Source organism: Rhinoraja longicauda, chromosome 3 (assembly GCF_053455715.1).
Source record: "Rhinoraja longicauda isolate Sanriku21f chromosome 3, sRhiLon1.1, whole genome shotgun sequence".
NCBI classification, from domain to species: domain Eukaryota; kingdom Metazoa; phylum Chordata; class Chondrichthyes; order Rajiformes; family Arhynchobatidae; genus Rhinoraja; species Rhinoraja longicauda.
In genome coordinates, this window is record NC_135955.1 from 71,635,907 (window position 1) to 71,652,080 (window position 16,174).

The window sequence follows — 16,174 nt, forward strand, 5'->3', positions numbered from 1 at the left end:
AACTTTTTCAGTCAGAGAGTTGTAAATCTGTGGAATTCACTGCCTCAGAAGGCAGTGGAGGCCAATTCTCTGAATGCATTCAAGAGAGAGCTGGATAGAGCTTTTAAGGATAGCGGAGTCAGGGGTATGGGGAGAAGGCAGGAATGGGGTACTGATTGAGAATGATCAGCCATGATCGCATTGAATGGTGGTGCTGGCTCAAAGGGCCGAATGGCCTACTCCTGCACCTATTGTCTATTGTCTATATAGAATGATGAGAGGCATAGATCAGGTAGACAGTCAGAAGCTTTTCCCCAGGGTGGGGAACTTTAAGCTGAGAGGGGCAAAGCTTAAAGGAGATGTACAAGGCACAATTTTTACAAAGGGAATGATGGGGGCCTGGAACGCATTGCCAGGGTAGTGGTGGAGAGAGCTGCAATAGTGGTACTTATGAGGCTTTTAGATAGATACGTGGACATGCAGGGAATTGAGGGATATGGTTCACATGCAGACAGAGGAGATTAGTTTAATTTGGCATTGTGGTCAACAATGAAATACAAGGAACTGTAGATGCCGGTTTACAAAACAAATGTTGGTGTAACTCAGCAGCATCTCTTGAGTACATGGATAGGTGACGTTTTGGGTCGGGACCCTTCTTTCGTCTGAATGTGGCCTATCCATGTCCTCCAGAAATGCTCCCTGACCCGGTAAGGTACTCCAGCAATTTGTGTTTGGCAAGGACATGGTGGGCCGATGGGCCTGTTCTTGTGCTATATTGTTCCATTTAGTCATAGGTTCAGACCGCAGAGAAACAGTCCCTCAGCCGAACTTACCCACGCCGACCAACATGCTCCATGTACACTCGTCCCACCTGCCTTCATTTCGCCCACATCCTTCTAAACCTATCCTATCTATGTACCTAGTCAAATGTCTTTTAGATGTTGTGGTTAGGGGTGCCAACTATCTCATTCCCAAATACGGGACAAGGTAATGTCACCGCTCCGCGCCCTATGTGACCTCACCCAGTCAGCGACCACGTGCTCCCGCTCCACCAATGGCGGCCTCCTGGGCCGGGAGGTGGGTTGCTATGCAACCTCCCTTAGGCGGCGCTCAGGCCAACGGACCTAGACTGTCCAGAGCTAAAATGTCGGAAACTAGAGTGTCGGGACCTAAACTGTCGGGACCTGCAGCGTCGGGGCTTACAGTGTCGGGGCCTTCCGCTAGGGTTGCTAATTGGCCGGGACATCCTGTATTTTGGGCTAAATTGGCTTGTCCCCTATGGGACTGCTCTTGTCCCGTATTAGGCCCGGGGGGGGGGGGGCTCTGTCAGCCTGGACGCCGCCTAACGGAGGTTGCATAGCAACCTGCTGCCCGGCAGGCAGCCACCATTGGTGGAGCGGGGGGTGGGGGGGGGGGGGGGGGGGAAGAGTCCAGTCCTGTCCTGTCCCGTTGCAGGGATGTTCAGTGTGGTGGGTAGACGGCGGCAGCTATCCTACTGACGGCCCTCGGGAGGCCAGAGCATGTTGCTGCACCGATGCCGCTGGACTCTGGGCTGCGTGAGGAAGGCGCTGAGCCGGCCGGGGAGAGGAAGGGGGACGGGGGAGCCGAGGGCTGGTTCAGCGCCAGGCCCAGGCCTCGGCCTCCACCTCCACCAACGCCTGGCCTCACCGCCGCTGCTGGCCTACCTCAGGCTCACGGTTACCCGGTCACGTCCAGGCCCAGGCTCCTTCCACTGGCACCAGGCCTGGCTCTCCTGCTGCTATAGAGCCGGCAAACCCGCCCCCAAGAGACAAGCGGCCGAGCCATGCTTGTACCCGAGGGCCGCAGAGGAGGGTGAGGAAAGAGCAGCGGCCGGCGCCGGGTATCCAGAGCTGTATGAAAATCCATGGACAATTCCAAACTTACTCTGTATGGCAAGGATTGGCTTGTCACCATACTTGGGTTACCTAATAGTAGAAGGAGAATTCAACCTAGCCCTTGGTCTTTTTACCTCGGTGGCCATTACTGATCTGTTGGACAGCTACATTGCACAAAACTGGGTGAATCAGAAATCGGCTTTGGGGAGTGCCCTGGACCCATTAGCAGACAAAATTCTGATCAGTGTTCTGTACGCCAGTCTCATGTGTGTTGAGCTTATTCCATCTCCTCTCACTGTTATCGTTCTTATGCGAGATGTCATTTTGGTTGCAGCGGGTTTCTATATTAGATACCTCCTCTGGTAGCTCCTTCCTTATACCCACCATCCTTTGTGTAAAAAGGTTGTCTTTCAGGTTCCCATTAAATGCTCCCCCTCCCCCCTCCCCCCACACCTTAAAGTATTTCAATATGTATTGAATCATAGTCAATGGTCAGATCTTTGGCTGCATTTTTGATGGGCACTGTTGCTGCCAGACAGATTTTGCATCAGCATAAATAAGTCATTTCAAATCAGTGCTTGATGGTCACATCAAGGCTATCAATGTCCACCAGCTTGATCAATGGCTCTACTAAAACTGGCTCTATGTACTTTAGTTCCATCTACAATTTTAATTCGGTCCTTGTCTAATAAATTAATAAACATTTCAGCTCAGTGACATTTCATCAGAGTTCAATGTTTTTAAAGCAAGTTTCAAACAAATAGAAAGGTAGGAAAGAACCGTATTTCTGTCCGATTTACATGCGACACCGTGGAGATGTAAATTGGCTTGATATCGTTGAATATTCCGATTTGAAGTGTCTGATGAAATTAATGATCTGGACGGTGCCTGTGGAAAGGTGTTCTCTCCAGGTTGGAGATGGTGTGTGTGTAGTAAGTGGCGACGCCGCCAGGTGGAGTGTTGGAGCTGTCTAAGCAGCGGTTCCGAATTGTAAATGCAATCACAGGGACTGGCTGAGCGGGAGAGACAGATTCGCATTCCCGAATAAACAAGGGAGCGGAGAGTGCAGGCACAACGTGCAAGAAACGGGCAAACAACACTCATCCTCCTTAAATCCGATAGACTGCGTGTGTTGGAGCAAAACTGGGTGTTGTGACAACTGAGAATCATTTGCAAAAATGCCTCGCTGCTGGTCTTTGACTTTGTTGTGAAAGGATTTATAACTAATGATGTGGGACAAATAACATCAACTCTTCATTCATTCATTCATTCATTCATGCATTGGAGCGAGCCTTACATTTTCACAGCGCACTTGGTAAAGCAGCCGCCGATCTAACCGGACAAGCCGCAAACGGCACATTCTTTACCACCGAGCTTGTTTATTAAACAGGTGAGGTTTCTCATCATGAAGTCAAGGCGCGATCCTTGCCAAGGCAGATGGTCCTGGCGAAGATCAGATGGGCCACAATTGCTGCCGACGCACTGAAGCGGCCTGTGCAGAACATGCTGGAAAGGTAAGGGAAAGCAATGCAATGCAATGCAATGCAAGGGGGGTGCTGCGGATATGCGAGGTGACAACCGCCTGTGTGTGTGGGGGGGGGGGGGGGGTGTGTGTGAGTGTGAGTCTGGGTGGGTGAGTGTGTGTGGGAGAGGGTGGGTGTGTGTATGGGTGTGTGTGAGAGTGAGTGTGAGTGAGTGTGTGTGGGAGAGGGTGGGTGTGTGTATGGGTGTGTGTGAGAGTGAGTGTGTGTGAGTGAGTGTGTGCACCTCCACCCAGCCCGGCCCGGCCCGGCGTCGCCGCCAGCGCTGTGACTTGGCCGCGCTTGGACAAGTTGCACATATTGGTGTAGACGGGCTGGGGGTGGTGTCCGGGCTGTCCTATCAGTAGCAGAGAGGGGCGGCGGTGGGGGGGGGGGGCAGGAGCTGGTGCTCCACCCCTCCCCTCCCCTCCCCTCCCCTCCCCTGCAGCCCCCGCCCACCACAACCCAAGCCGCTCCCTCCCTCCCTCCCTCCCTCCCTCCGGCTGCTCCGCCTCCCCTGCCGGCCCCCCAAAACAAGCCGGAGCCGCCAGACTGTCAATGAACACACACACACTCTCGCCCTGCAAGGCTCGCCTCGGATTGCTCTTCGGATCCTGGCCGCTCCTTCATCTCAGCACGACAGGGGAGGGGCGCAAACCAAACCCCAACCCCAACCCATCCGCCGAGGGCAGGGCGTGTGTTCGCTCCGGCTGCCGCTGTCTGGACGGTCTTTGCAGAGAGAGAGAGAGGGTTTGTGCCGCGAGTGCAAAGCTGCAGCGGCGGCTCCTGGTTCCAGCTCTTCAAACCACATCTTCAGTGGGGTGGGGGGGTATTGGGGATGGATGGATGCTGTGACTGACTGACTGACTGGATGCTGTCGCCTCGGGAATCTCCAGCCGGTCTTGTTATACTCCCAGTAACTGAACACATATAATTTAAACATCGATCTCTCTCTCTCTCTCACACACCACCACCACCAGCTCTCTCCACGCCGTTACTCCAGGCTCTCTCTCTGCACCGACTTTATTATTATTATTTTTATTTTTTGCTGATTGTTGCTCCAGTTGCATACAGATTGCGGACTTCACCTCGTTTTACAGAACTTTGCTCCAACCCCATGCCCCGCTGACAGCGAGTCCGGGGATTCGTAATTGTTTTATTTGATTTCACAGACCACTGCCTTCCAATGAATTAATATCTCCATCAGGTCTCCTCTCTCTGTTGCCTTGAAGTGGTTTGCACAGTTACAGGTATTTCTTGCTGCAGTTTTGGACTTTGGACTCTGTCTCTCTCTCCCCGATTCTGGACTTTGATTTATCTGAAGACATTTGGTTGAGTGCGGGCATCTGAAGCTGTAACTTTGGAAGAGTAGAGAGAGAGAGAGAGAGACTTAAAGGGCGGGTTCTTCTCATCCTCTCCGCAGCCATGATCAACACGGAGATACTCGCCGTATTGCTGCTGCTCTGGATGTGTGTTTGGTCTCAGGAGCCCGGCAAAGTGGTGGCCGACCGGTACGCCGTCTACTGGAACAGCACCAACCCCAGGTAAGGGAAGGCGCTGGACTGGGCCGTGGGGGGAGGGAGGGAGGGAGGGAGAGAGAGAGTGAGTGAACGAACGAACGCGGGCCCGGCTGCACCGCAGTCGCCTCTCTGTGTTTCATGTAGAAATCACTGCTGGGAATTGGGAAACGACTGGTTGCATAGGTTTGGGTTACCTTGTGGTAACCCCTGTGGGGATGCTGCTCTCCAGTGAGTGAGCACTGGAGGAAAAGGGGGGTGGGGGGTGGTGGGGGTTCATAAATCATCATGTTAAAACTAGCGGGACTGGTCCCATTACTTGTGATCCCCGAGGCAGACGGGGGAGAGCGTGTTCAGGTGATCCGTGCTTATGGCAGCCTGTGGTGACATGGACATGGACATGAGTTAATGCATTGGATGGCAATGGGTGCATTCAGAGCCTGGGCTCTCTCTGTTTAAAAGTTGGGGCTCGGCCCCAGTAGACGCGGGGTGGGGTGTTTGACTGGCGCCTCTCGGCTCTGCCCGCGTCCAAAGCTGCCGTCAGGAGTTCCCAACTCCCGCGCTTCCCCGGCGGCCGGGACTCTGTGATCAAGCGCTGCAAATCTACCCCCGCCCTCGCCGCCGGGCAGCTTCGTTTTACTCCCCAATTTATACCATATAAAGGAGGTACCTGGATGGCAAAGTCGACCGCCCGTAGGGGGTTTACTTTAAATGGGCTGTAATTTTTTTTAAAGTGCATTTCTTTATAAAAAATGTGCCGCGGTGGTGGAAATTAAATTCGGAGCGAGAGCGGTGTCATCTTGAACCGATTAATGCAAGCATGCGAATTGCTTCACAGTTGTGCATGCGGCGCGGCGCGGCGCGGCGCCTCTTGTTCATGTGAGCGGGGAGAGGCGCTAAAGTTTGAGTGAAACTTACTTGGAGCCGTCAGTCTGAGGTTGGGCCCGGGCTGCCCAGCACCAGATACACTGCCAGTCAAACCTCTTCACGTGTTACTTACTGTCTGATCTATGCAATCCCATATATTCCCATATATTTTTTTCCAAGTGCCCTTTGCCTGGATATATAGTCCATTCTATATGTGACAATTCTAGCACGGATGCTCGTTTGCTTTTACTTATTAACGCGATCAAACATTAATAATACTCTTTTGTTAAAAAAAATAGCGCAACATTTAGACTCCAACATCTTGTGTGCACCCCACCCTATGTACACACACCTCTTCGCGAATCGATTAGAAGATACCGAAAGTTTTCATTTGAAAAACAAACCAGAACGATGAGCCATTCTGCAATCAAAACATTGATTAATTTGATTTGATTTTTAAGGTGAAAGAAAGTTTCTAATAATTTGCAGCAAGAGGGTTGAATTGAGGCATTCCGATTTCAGGGGTCACCTCAGCACATTTTTCCAGACCTCTTATGTGCCGCAAGTAATTTTAAACAGTTCCTTCCCAGCCCTTTGTCGTCACCAATTTATTATATTATCGTTTCCTCCCCAAACATTTTTACCAGAGATTTGCATGATTAATTGTGGCATTGATTAAAATAGTCCAGCTCAATTTGTATTTGAGTTGCAAAGATGAAATATGCACATTCTTCATTTAAAAAAATAGGAAACAATTAAAAGATGCCCAGATTAAAATTTAAACTTGGTTCAATGACTCTTCCCAAATTCAATAATTTTCCTTGAGGTGAAAAAAAATCAGTTTCGAGAAGTTCTAGTGGGGATGCACATAAAAATATTGTTTTATTGTTTCATTCAAAGTTGCACACAGTTATTTAAACATACAATTAGTGGTTTAGGTTGTTGTATTGAATGAGGTTTACTTTGGTTGATTCTGTCATTTTGTTTAATGTACCTCTGTGTGGTTTTATGTATGTGTATCATTCTTTTTCACCCTGTTATTCACAAATTATATTTAAATCTATTTCGGCAACTGTGCACTCTACGTCATTTTTATATTGTGTTCGGTTCATTTACCTCTTTCCATGTGTCAGTGATTTGCATTTGTCTTCTAGAGAGCTGTCTTTACTGCCCGTTTATGTGATGTAATTCGTGTAAATTTTTTTGGAATTTTCATTATGATTTGTATACTTTGTTTTGTTAATACTGTCTCATTCTTTATATATTTGTGTGTCTGTCATAGTCTATCTGTATCCCACTTGGTATGTTCTATACAATATTCCCTCTTGTCTTGTGTATCTTTTTTTGCAGCGCAGAGGTAATGTCCCAGTTTGAGCTGAGATGAACAAATGGATTTAGGTCACAGGGCATGGTTTATTTTGCATTTACTATATTGCTTGGAAAAACCTGTTTTCAACTTATAAATTGAATTTTAAACTATTGGGAGATTTTCCTTAACCAGGCTGATAAGATTGAGGGCCCTGTTATCTCTTTTGTGGGTCTCAATATGATGAATTAAGAATAATAAAAAAATTCAATTCAGTAAACGTTAGTTGCACTTGCTGCAGTTACTTGATATACTCATAGGTTTTAACAATGTTTTATCAAAGAAAATGACTCCTGCAGTGGCCTAATGCGCTACATCTTTTACGAGTTGGCCTTTTACCTTGTGGCATTTCGAGTATAGTATCTTATAATAAAGTCACCATGTGGAACCCTGTTTGAAGCTATTTATATTGTATACAATATTGCATTGTGCTGATAGATTATAAGACATAAAATCCATGGCCTTCAGTCTCTTTCAGTCTTTCTAATTCTGAACAATGTTGAAGTAGTGGAAAAAAGGTTAAAATTCTCTTGAGTCCGACTTGTAAGTTCTCCGAGTTGCCAGATTAATACATTAGTTTATCGTTACTTCTTGTTGAATGCTGGGAAATGTAAAGATAAAGTAGAAGCAACAGTGTGTAAATTTTGTATTGTTGCAAAGTATGACACTTCCATGGATATACCCTGGCCTGCCTCCAATGATTCTGGCTGCATAGTTTGAAATCTTTAGCTATATCCATGAATCTATATCCATTGATCTTAATTTTCCATTTTTATTACTGGAGCTCTTTTTGCAATTGAGCCAAAGTTGTGGAGAAAACATATTGTAGCATTTTTTAAGAAAACATATGTAAGTTTCCTTTAATGGGTTTCTTTGCTCTATAAAATCCTCAAATCAGTAGATTTTAAAAAAACCTGATATCTTAAGAGAAAAAACTAAAATGATCACATTTATTGACAGCATAAACAGATTACACTTAATAACATTTCTGTTTTCAAGATGTCTTTGCAATTAAAGACATTTTTGAAAAACATTTTCTTTTAGCACTCTCTTTAAAAAACATTTTTACCATTATAACCCTTACCTTTTCAATTTATATTTTTCGGAAGAAGAATCTTTTTGAAATATTTATTGAAAAATGAACACATTGATAACTAAAAGAAACAGGAGAATGCACATTGCCAGTCTGGAGATTTAATGGTGAGAAAATGCCAGCAGGGTTAATGCTGATTATTAAGTTGGCGGGCAGGAGGTTGCATTTTATTTGGCAAGGGAAAGTTTGAGTTACTGTTTCAGCACTTCCAGGAGTTTGGGATTGTGGGGGCAGAGGGAGGAGGGATGTGGGGGTAGGAGGAGGAAACTGATGCTGCTCATAAATGTGTTCTGTTTCTGGTTGTAACATTCAACAGAAAGGGGTTTTGTAGTTCAGTGTGTAGCTCTTAGTTAAAGTTAATGGCTTTGCTGTATCCAGTGACTGTTGCAGGAGGAAACCCAGTTCCTTCAATGTGGTCCCTTTATATGAGCAGAGAGAAAACAGGTCCGAGTAAGGGTTTCACAGGCTGCCGCTTCCAGAGACAAGGCATTGACAAGCAACGTATTAGAGGTTAATTACCCTTCTCCTTAAAAAGAGAGAAAATCCCTCTAATTTAAATCTGAAAATACCTTAATGACCGGTTGCATTCCGACCCACCGAGGTGCAACATCCCGGTTGGTGAGGTGTAGCTAAAGATGAGATTTTTCTACCATCCTGTTGCTGTGGATCTGGTAATCTAGCAATGCCATGCTGTGCAGAGTAAATGAATGAGTCTAATTAGTCTTTAAGGAGTCCAGCCAGGGCTTACTGTGTGAGAGATTAAAGAAAATTGGGAGAGGGAAAAGATAGAATCAGGAAATCCATTCACTGACACAGAGGAGCACACATTTATAGTTGCTGTGCACAAAGTTGATTTTAAAATAGAAATACTTGCTACAGAAACATGGGAAATATGTAAGACATTTTATCTCTTATTTAAAATAATTTCAGCAAATCAACCCCTGCAAATTCTATCTGCAAATCATTGTTCATGTCTATTGGGTACATAAACTTAAATCCAAATTGAATATAATTTCTAATATAGTGCTGCAATTGTCTACCTGAAACGTCACCCATTCCTTCTCTCCAGAGATGCTGCCCGTCCCACTGAGTTACTCCAGCTTTTGGTGTCTATCTTTGATGCAATTACAAATTCACATGTTTTGGTCTGTGCTCACTGTGGTATTTACACAAAATACTGTAGTTGTAATGGTTACAATCCTTGAGCCAGCAAAGTCACAGTTAGCAGAGCCACTGCCTCGCCGCTCCAGTGACCTGATTTCAATCCTGGCCCTCCGTGATATCTTTGAGGAGCTTGCATGTTTTCTCTGTGATCACGTGGGTTTCTTGCAAGTTCTCTCGTTTCCTCCCACATCCCAAAGACATGCTGTTTGATGGGTCAGTTGGCAAAATTGCCACTGCATGGGTAGGTGAGAGGTAGAACCGGGAGGGGAGGGATGCGCTCAAGAGTCAAGAGTGTTTATTGTCATATGTGCCAACAACGAAACATTGAAATTCTTGCTTGCCGCAGCCATAACAGACTTGTAAACATGGTACTGATAAATAACATAAATAAAATTTGGGGAGATAAGATGAGTTTGCCTTCATGAGTGCCTGATAGTTGCAGCGGACTTGTGAAAAAAGGCTTGTTTCCATGTTATTTCCACTCTGTGAAATATACATTTACCAGGAAGCCAAGAGCCAACAGTTACTGATTTATCTTTATATGTAATATGAAATTGGATGAACAAAATATAGTTGTGTTGAGGCACCATTATGTGCTTCCCTGTAAGGAAAAATAAATAAATTACATTACACAAAATAACAGGAATGGCAGAGACTTGATAGAAATTGAACAAAATGAAAGAAAGACTTAGAAAAAATAATTTTAATAATATAAAGATCCATTACATGCAGTTTGTCATAATCGTATCAATCAACATTTCTACATCTACGCAGATTTCTTAAATGAATGTTCTGACCTGTGCAATGCAATCGCGGCATGAAATGGCACTCTTAAGAATAATAACAGCATCTTGATAATCTCCAAAGATGAGACATAAAATAATCAGCTAGGTTTATCCTAACTCTGTGCATCTAGTTTCTTAAAAAAACAAAACACATGTAAATATCAGTCTTTTCATTTTTTGATCTTATTCTAGAATTAATCCTTGTGCCTAATGTGCAATATCTTTTCCCTGAATGTTTAACACCAAGGCAGTTTTAAGTATTTTGTTTTCTTCCTGTCATTAGCATTGCTAATAATAATTGCGGTTTCTTCAACAAAGCAGTTACAGTTAGTGTGAATGCTTTAAAAAGAAACTACAATTATTCAGGCCAGTGGTAAATTGGTTTGCTAAAAGAAAATAAATTAATACACGAGAGCGAGGAAACACCAGTAACAGCCGTTCATTGTATACTCCAGTTACTTGCACAGTAGGTTCTGATAGTCCCATGCCACTTTTGCTATCAGACACAAATGCATCCAGTTGCTTGATGATTCAAATAAATCCTGCGTTCTAATTAGGTGGCAGGGAAACTGACAGAAGAAAGATTCCTCACTGATATGTGGATGCGTTCTTATGGGCATTGCTTTCTTACATCAACATTTTTGGTATGATCTGTAGCTCTGGTTTTTTTTAACCCTCTTGACATTTGTGTCTTGAGAACTGTTGTTCTTTCTCCAAATCCCCTTTCCTCTTCAAAAGGCTATGTATGATGTTGATGCATCCTAAATATCTGCGCTTTTATTTTTCGCAGTTACCTTTAGAATCACTACTGTTATAATTACACCCTTTTCACAGCACTGCCATAGTCCAAACCAAATTTAAAAGCAACGTGTTGCTTTGTTAATGATGGTGTGACATTATTCTTATCTACCTCTGAAACCTACTCCAGCAATGTTGCCCTCTCTTTGATCTCCTGTTCTTGTGATTTTGTTTCTTCTGCATCTGCCCTCCCTTCACAACATCATTGATTGCTGTTCCTTCCACTGCTAGGGCCCCAATAATGCACATCATAAATTTCTTTGCCTTATCCTTAAAACCTACCTTTTCCACCACCTAATCTCGTTTTTCTCCGCTGTTCCAGAAATTATATTCAAGGAATTTTGTATTTCATAGTAACTGCACAAACACAAAATGCTCTGATTGAATGTGACTTTTGTGAAAAATGGAAACTGCTTTCTTGTCCAGTCGTCCTGTTTCTGAATCCATTGTGACAGTCCGTCTTTCCTTGGCACCCATGATGGCCTGTCAGCACTCCTTTTAGGGCTATGTAGTAATTAAATACATGTCAATGGTGAATTTTCCATAATACTTACTACAGAAAAGACAAGGGTCTGCTCTGAGCAATGACTGTCAGGGGAACAATGGAAACTAATTACACATTGGGCTGCCACTTTTGTTAGACTTGTCATTTGGGGAGAAAAAAACATGACAAAGTATGTGTTCTACCAATGACTTGTTTATGATGTGAAGACCAGCGCTGAAGGAAATATCATTGCTTATTTGTGAAAAAAAGTTCTTCATCCATCAGTCTTTTCCACATGCAGAGATTTGTTCCGCAGCTCTTTCCTGCCTGCTTCCATTTCCTAGCCTTGAGTTTGATTACTCCTCTTTATTTACCGTGTGTGATGTTTTGTTAAAAAGTACTCTGGATGGTCGTTGAGAGTCCTAATTCACACAGGAACGGTCCCTGCACATTGGTGAAGTAAGTAGGAAGTGTGCAGAGTAACCAATGCCAGCTTTGCCTGCTGTTGAAGTAGTGATCCCAGAGATAAACTACCTGATAACTAATTAAAACCCCAGGCAATGGATGAGAATTTCCTAACTCTTCAAGTTTGTTCATTTTGTATTGAGTGCAAACAACTGCACAACTCTTGATTTAGTTGAGCACTCGTGCATAAAAAAACATTCTTCTGAGAAGTAAGTCATTTCAAAGCACTGGATTCGAAAAATGGAAGAAATCTGTCTGAAAGTGTCACGCATTGTTTTCAGTGGGGTGAGTTTATGCATGATTAATTTACTGAAGTCGTGATATAAACAGCAGTTTGGCTCATTCATAAAGTTTTGAGTACATGTCATTGGAATCCTTTAACCAATAGACACCACACTTCCTCCTTCCTTGCAAACAGGTTCCTTCTCACAATAACCCAGCGGAGCACAATAAGAGTGCTGTGCCTTGTGAAAGAGGCTGCCGCTTGCAAAGGCACAGCAGCTTAGTTCTACATCTCCGTAGGTCCAGTTCCGGGGGAGGCTGGAGGGTTTTTACTGATGGCACGAGGAAAGGACAAAGGGTTAGAGTCACCAGTGAAGGGGTAGAGTCCGGGGTGGCTTATAAACACAGTACATTTTACTCGTGTAAACAGAAGTGAAATATTTAATGTCTTTTTATACCAGAAAAATTGAGAATTTTATTACGGGATTTTTAAAAAATGTAAATGATCTATGTGAAAGAAGGATGGAGCTACTGTCCTTGTTTTCAACGGCATTTTGGCATCACAGACATAGTAGTTGCACAGAATGACCTTTGAGGTGCACTCATGTTCAGATCTGACTGAGGTAACTATGTACGTGGCTATTTTCAAAATGGAGAGTCTTATGTAGCTTCACAGAACAGGAAAAAGCAGAGCTGACTCCCATTTGCAAGAGCTGGTATTGGCTTCTGATAGCTTGTGAGCAGTTAAGTTGCAGCATTGCATTTGTGATTGAATTTAATACCTTTCTGAACCGATAACTAATTTCTGATTAAGTGCAGGAGAATGGTTGAGTGAGGACGGAAAGGAAGGTTACTGCTCCTCATGCAGATGGTTTCATTTATTGCTCATTTCTAGGGTGTTAATCAGAGTGCATACTGTGACAATATCTTGTAGATTTAGAGTAACTCATATTGCTCCTGTGTAAAAACAAATTCTGTAATTTGGAATTGGAGTAAAATCCTAACTTGGGTAATAATAATTACAGAGAATTGTGTACGCAGCCCAGACCATCACACAAACTAACCTCGCTTCCGTTGACTCCATTTACATCTCACTCTGCCTCGGCAAGGCCACCAGCATAATCAAGGATGAGTCGCACCCTGGCCACTCTCTCTTCTCCCCTCTTCCATCGGGCCAGAAGTATAGAAGTGTGAAAACGCACACCTCCAGATTCGGGGGACAGTTTCTTCCCAACTGTTATCAGGCAACCGAACCACCCTACCAACAACTAGAAAGCTGTCCAGAGCTTCTATCTACCTCATTGGCGACCCTTGGACTATCTTTGATTGGACTTTTCTGGACTTTATCTTGCACTGAACGTTTATGTTATTCTCGGTATCATGTATTCTCTTTCCGCTGACTGGTTAGCACGTGACAAAAACTTTTCACTGTACCTCGTCACATGTGACGATAAACTAAACTCAAACTCAATAAACAAAGCTTGAATTATTCAGTTTCAACAATAAAACCTGAGAAAGCAACTGCTCTTTCATTAATTTAAACTGGTAAGTCTTGTGTTGATAATATATTTATCATATTGGTTACACCTTTTCTTGGAAGAATATTGCTTTTAAAATGCAGGTGTTTAACAGTTGACCAGTTGTGTTTGTTTATGGCTACGTAATAAAATGAGTAGTCAAAGATGTGACTTGCTATAGTAGTAAAAGTGCAGGTGGTGGTGGACAATTTAAAATGAGCAGCTATTGTTGACATTATCAATCTTGTTGCAATTTATTATAGAATCTGCAAGTTTATATTTTGCCAAATTTTCTTTTTTATTGTGGAAAAATCATCGCAAATTGAATGATTCTTGAAAGTTGTAATGTCAACATAAGGCTGTTAAAACTCCATGTGATGTAAACATTTATTATATCCAATGGTGTGTTTGTTGTGGTATATTTTTGGAAAGGACTTAGTAGTACCTGCAGCCAAAATTGAAAAGGTCGAACATTTATCCAAGCAAGACATTTAGAGAATGAGTTAATACTGTATGTTGTTGGTTCAAGATTAGATAGTAAAAGTTTAAAAGTAGGCTAAGGGCAACACAATCATTCTGTGAGAAAACAGTATCTTTTCTCATTCTCCGAGAAATGAGAGAGGAAAGAAAATCTAGAGGAGAGGAAGAAATATGTGAAAAGGGAATTCAAATTACCAGTCTTTGCATGTAACGTGGGCATAGAATTCCCATACATGTCACGCCTGTTCATATTTATTGAAGCTATCAAAAAGCAGTTTGAGAGCAATGCAACAAAGCAAAACATTCATTCAAGTATGTGAAAGTGAGGTGGATTTGTCTTCATGAGACCAGTTTTACCCCACACAAAATAAACTTGTGCCTTTAATTGACAGTCACTTACTGGCATTAGCATCTAGTCACTGAAACTGGTGGTAAGGCATTTGTAACCACAGACAACACTTCACATTGTACAGATAAATTAGATTATTTAGCTCTCCTTAGATTTGAAATATTTGCAAGCACCTGAAATTGATGGCAATTTCAAATAGCGGGACATGGAAAACAGGCTTTCTGTTTATGCATTTTGCACTGGTGTATTTAGGTTTAGCTTTTTCCCTGATTAAGATCAATTCACAAAATGTGTGTGTGTATATATATATATATATATATAAAAGACTACAATTTTGCTCCACAAATTCCCCTTTGCTTGATATATGCACAGTACTCTAGAAACAATTTAAATTAACCTGGTTGTTGGAGTTTCAGTTGGGTGACAATGGCCAGAATTTGATCTGTTGCCCAGAAATCATGGTCTTGGTTGTAGCGTTGATATGTGGGAGTTAGAAAAGGAGATTAGTAAAGGACCTATGTAAGTTAAAGAAAATGAACAATACCTGCTCAGGTTAGGTTCTTAAAATTGGCCCTGGTCCCTCACCAGAATGATCCCTAACGAAGTAGCAATGTTCCAGGAAAGATGCACCTTTGATCAATTTGACCTAATTTCCTGGGTTTCCCTCGGGGTGAATAACTTCATCCTATGGGTCATTGATGTGGAATTTGAGTCATTGGTAAGAGGGTGAATTGTGGCTAGAAACAATTAATTACGTTTATAGAATGATGTTATTTGTATGGAAATAGTTGCAGTTATGTTCCACCGTAGAATTTCGGGCATGACGTTCTGCACAAATAGGGCCAATACATTAGTCTGAAGTTCAAGGCAATCATCCTTTGCCTCTTTTAATCTGTGGTAGTGTTCTCATTTTGTATTTTTTCAATATTTTAGAACTATTTTTATCGATATTATATTAATGTAACAACTTTTTATTTTTCTAAGTATCCCACTAGGTTTCAACTGTTGTATGAGTGTAGAACTCATCAGAAATGTTGGTCTTTTTATGGTAGATTTACCTCCCTATAGCCAATGTGATTTAAAATCTTCATTTGATATTATACCCGATAAAATGCTCCAGATTTATCGGAGAAAGCAGAGAAATTCCTTTAGTTTATAGTGTAAGAAACACATACATGATCAATTCCTGACAAGTCAGTAAATGTATTTCAACACTGGTATCTTTTCCCGGTACTCTTTTGTTCGTAGAGATTGAGTTTCTTCTCTCGGAGATGATGGGAGGACCACAATGGTATTTCAGAATGTTGTTGTCTGAGATAGTATTTTCTTTTACATTCTGTTCTTTTGTGGTTTAAGGCCGTTAAGCCTGATATTTCTTGAACCCCAGGCCCCGACTTGGCTCCCTGCTGTTGTTCCACTTGGATGGAGCTATAAAATGGCACCATCAAAGTCTGGTAAATATTGACTCGGAGCTTTGACCGCTTTGGAATCGCCAAATTAAAAGCTGCTGCTGTTCTTCGTTGGGCATGTGCACTATAACTGACACCAGAGCCTGTGTGTGTTAAAAGCTGAGAATCGGCAGAAGAATAATACAAGGCGAGGCAGTGAGAGTGGGAATTAATAAAGGCAATGCATTGGAATTTGTAAATGCTTGATTTGAAGGAAAGTAAAACCTACAAACCTGTACAGAATGATAGAACCTTCTGCAAAGT

The 16,174-nt window shown here is 43.0% G+C and overlaps 1 protein-coding gene and 1 pseudogene across 4 annotated transcripts in view; both read left to right on the forward strand.

The window, feature by feature from the left end:
• Positions 1–1,499: 1,499 nt before the first annotated feature.
• Positions 1,500–2,201, forward strand: LOC144592263 (cardiolipin synthase (CMP-forming) pseudogene; annotated as a pseudogene).
• Positions 2,202–2,878: 677 nt separating this feature from the next.
• efna5b (ephrin-A5b) overlaps positions 2,879–16,174 on the forward strand; it is a 201,088-nt gene continuing 187,792 nt past the window's right edge. For 2 of the 4 annotated variants that reach the window (XM_078396386.1, XM_078396389.1), the window contains exon 1: positions 3,890–4,899. In XM_078396386.1, the coding sequence (XP_078252512.1) occupies positions 4,781–4,899 (119 nt within the window). In that variant the 5' untranslated portion in view covers positions 3,890–4,780. Of the gene's footprint in view, positions 3,350–3,889; positions 4,900–16,174 lie in introns of those variants that run through there. The other 2 variants (XM_078396388.1, XM_078396387.1) reach the window with 2 other exon arrangements.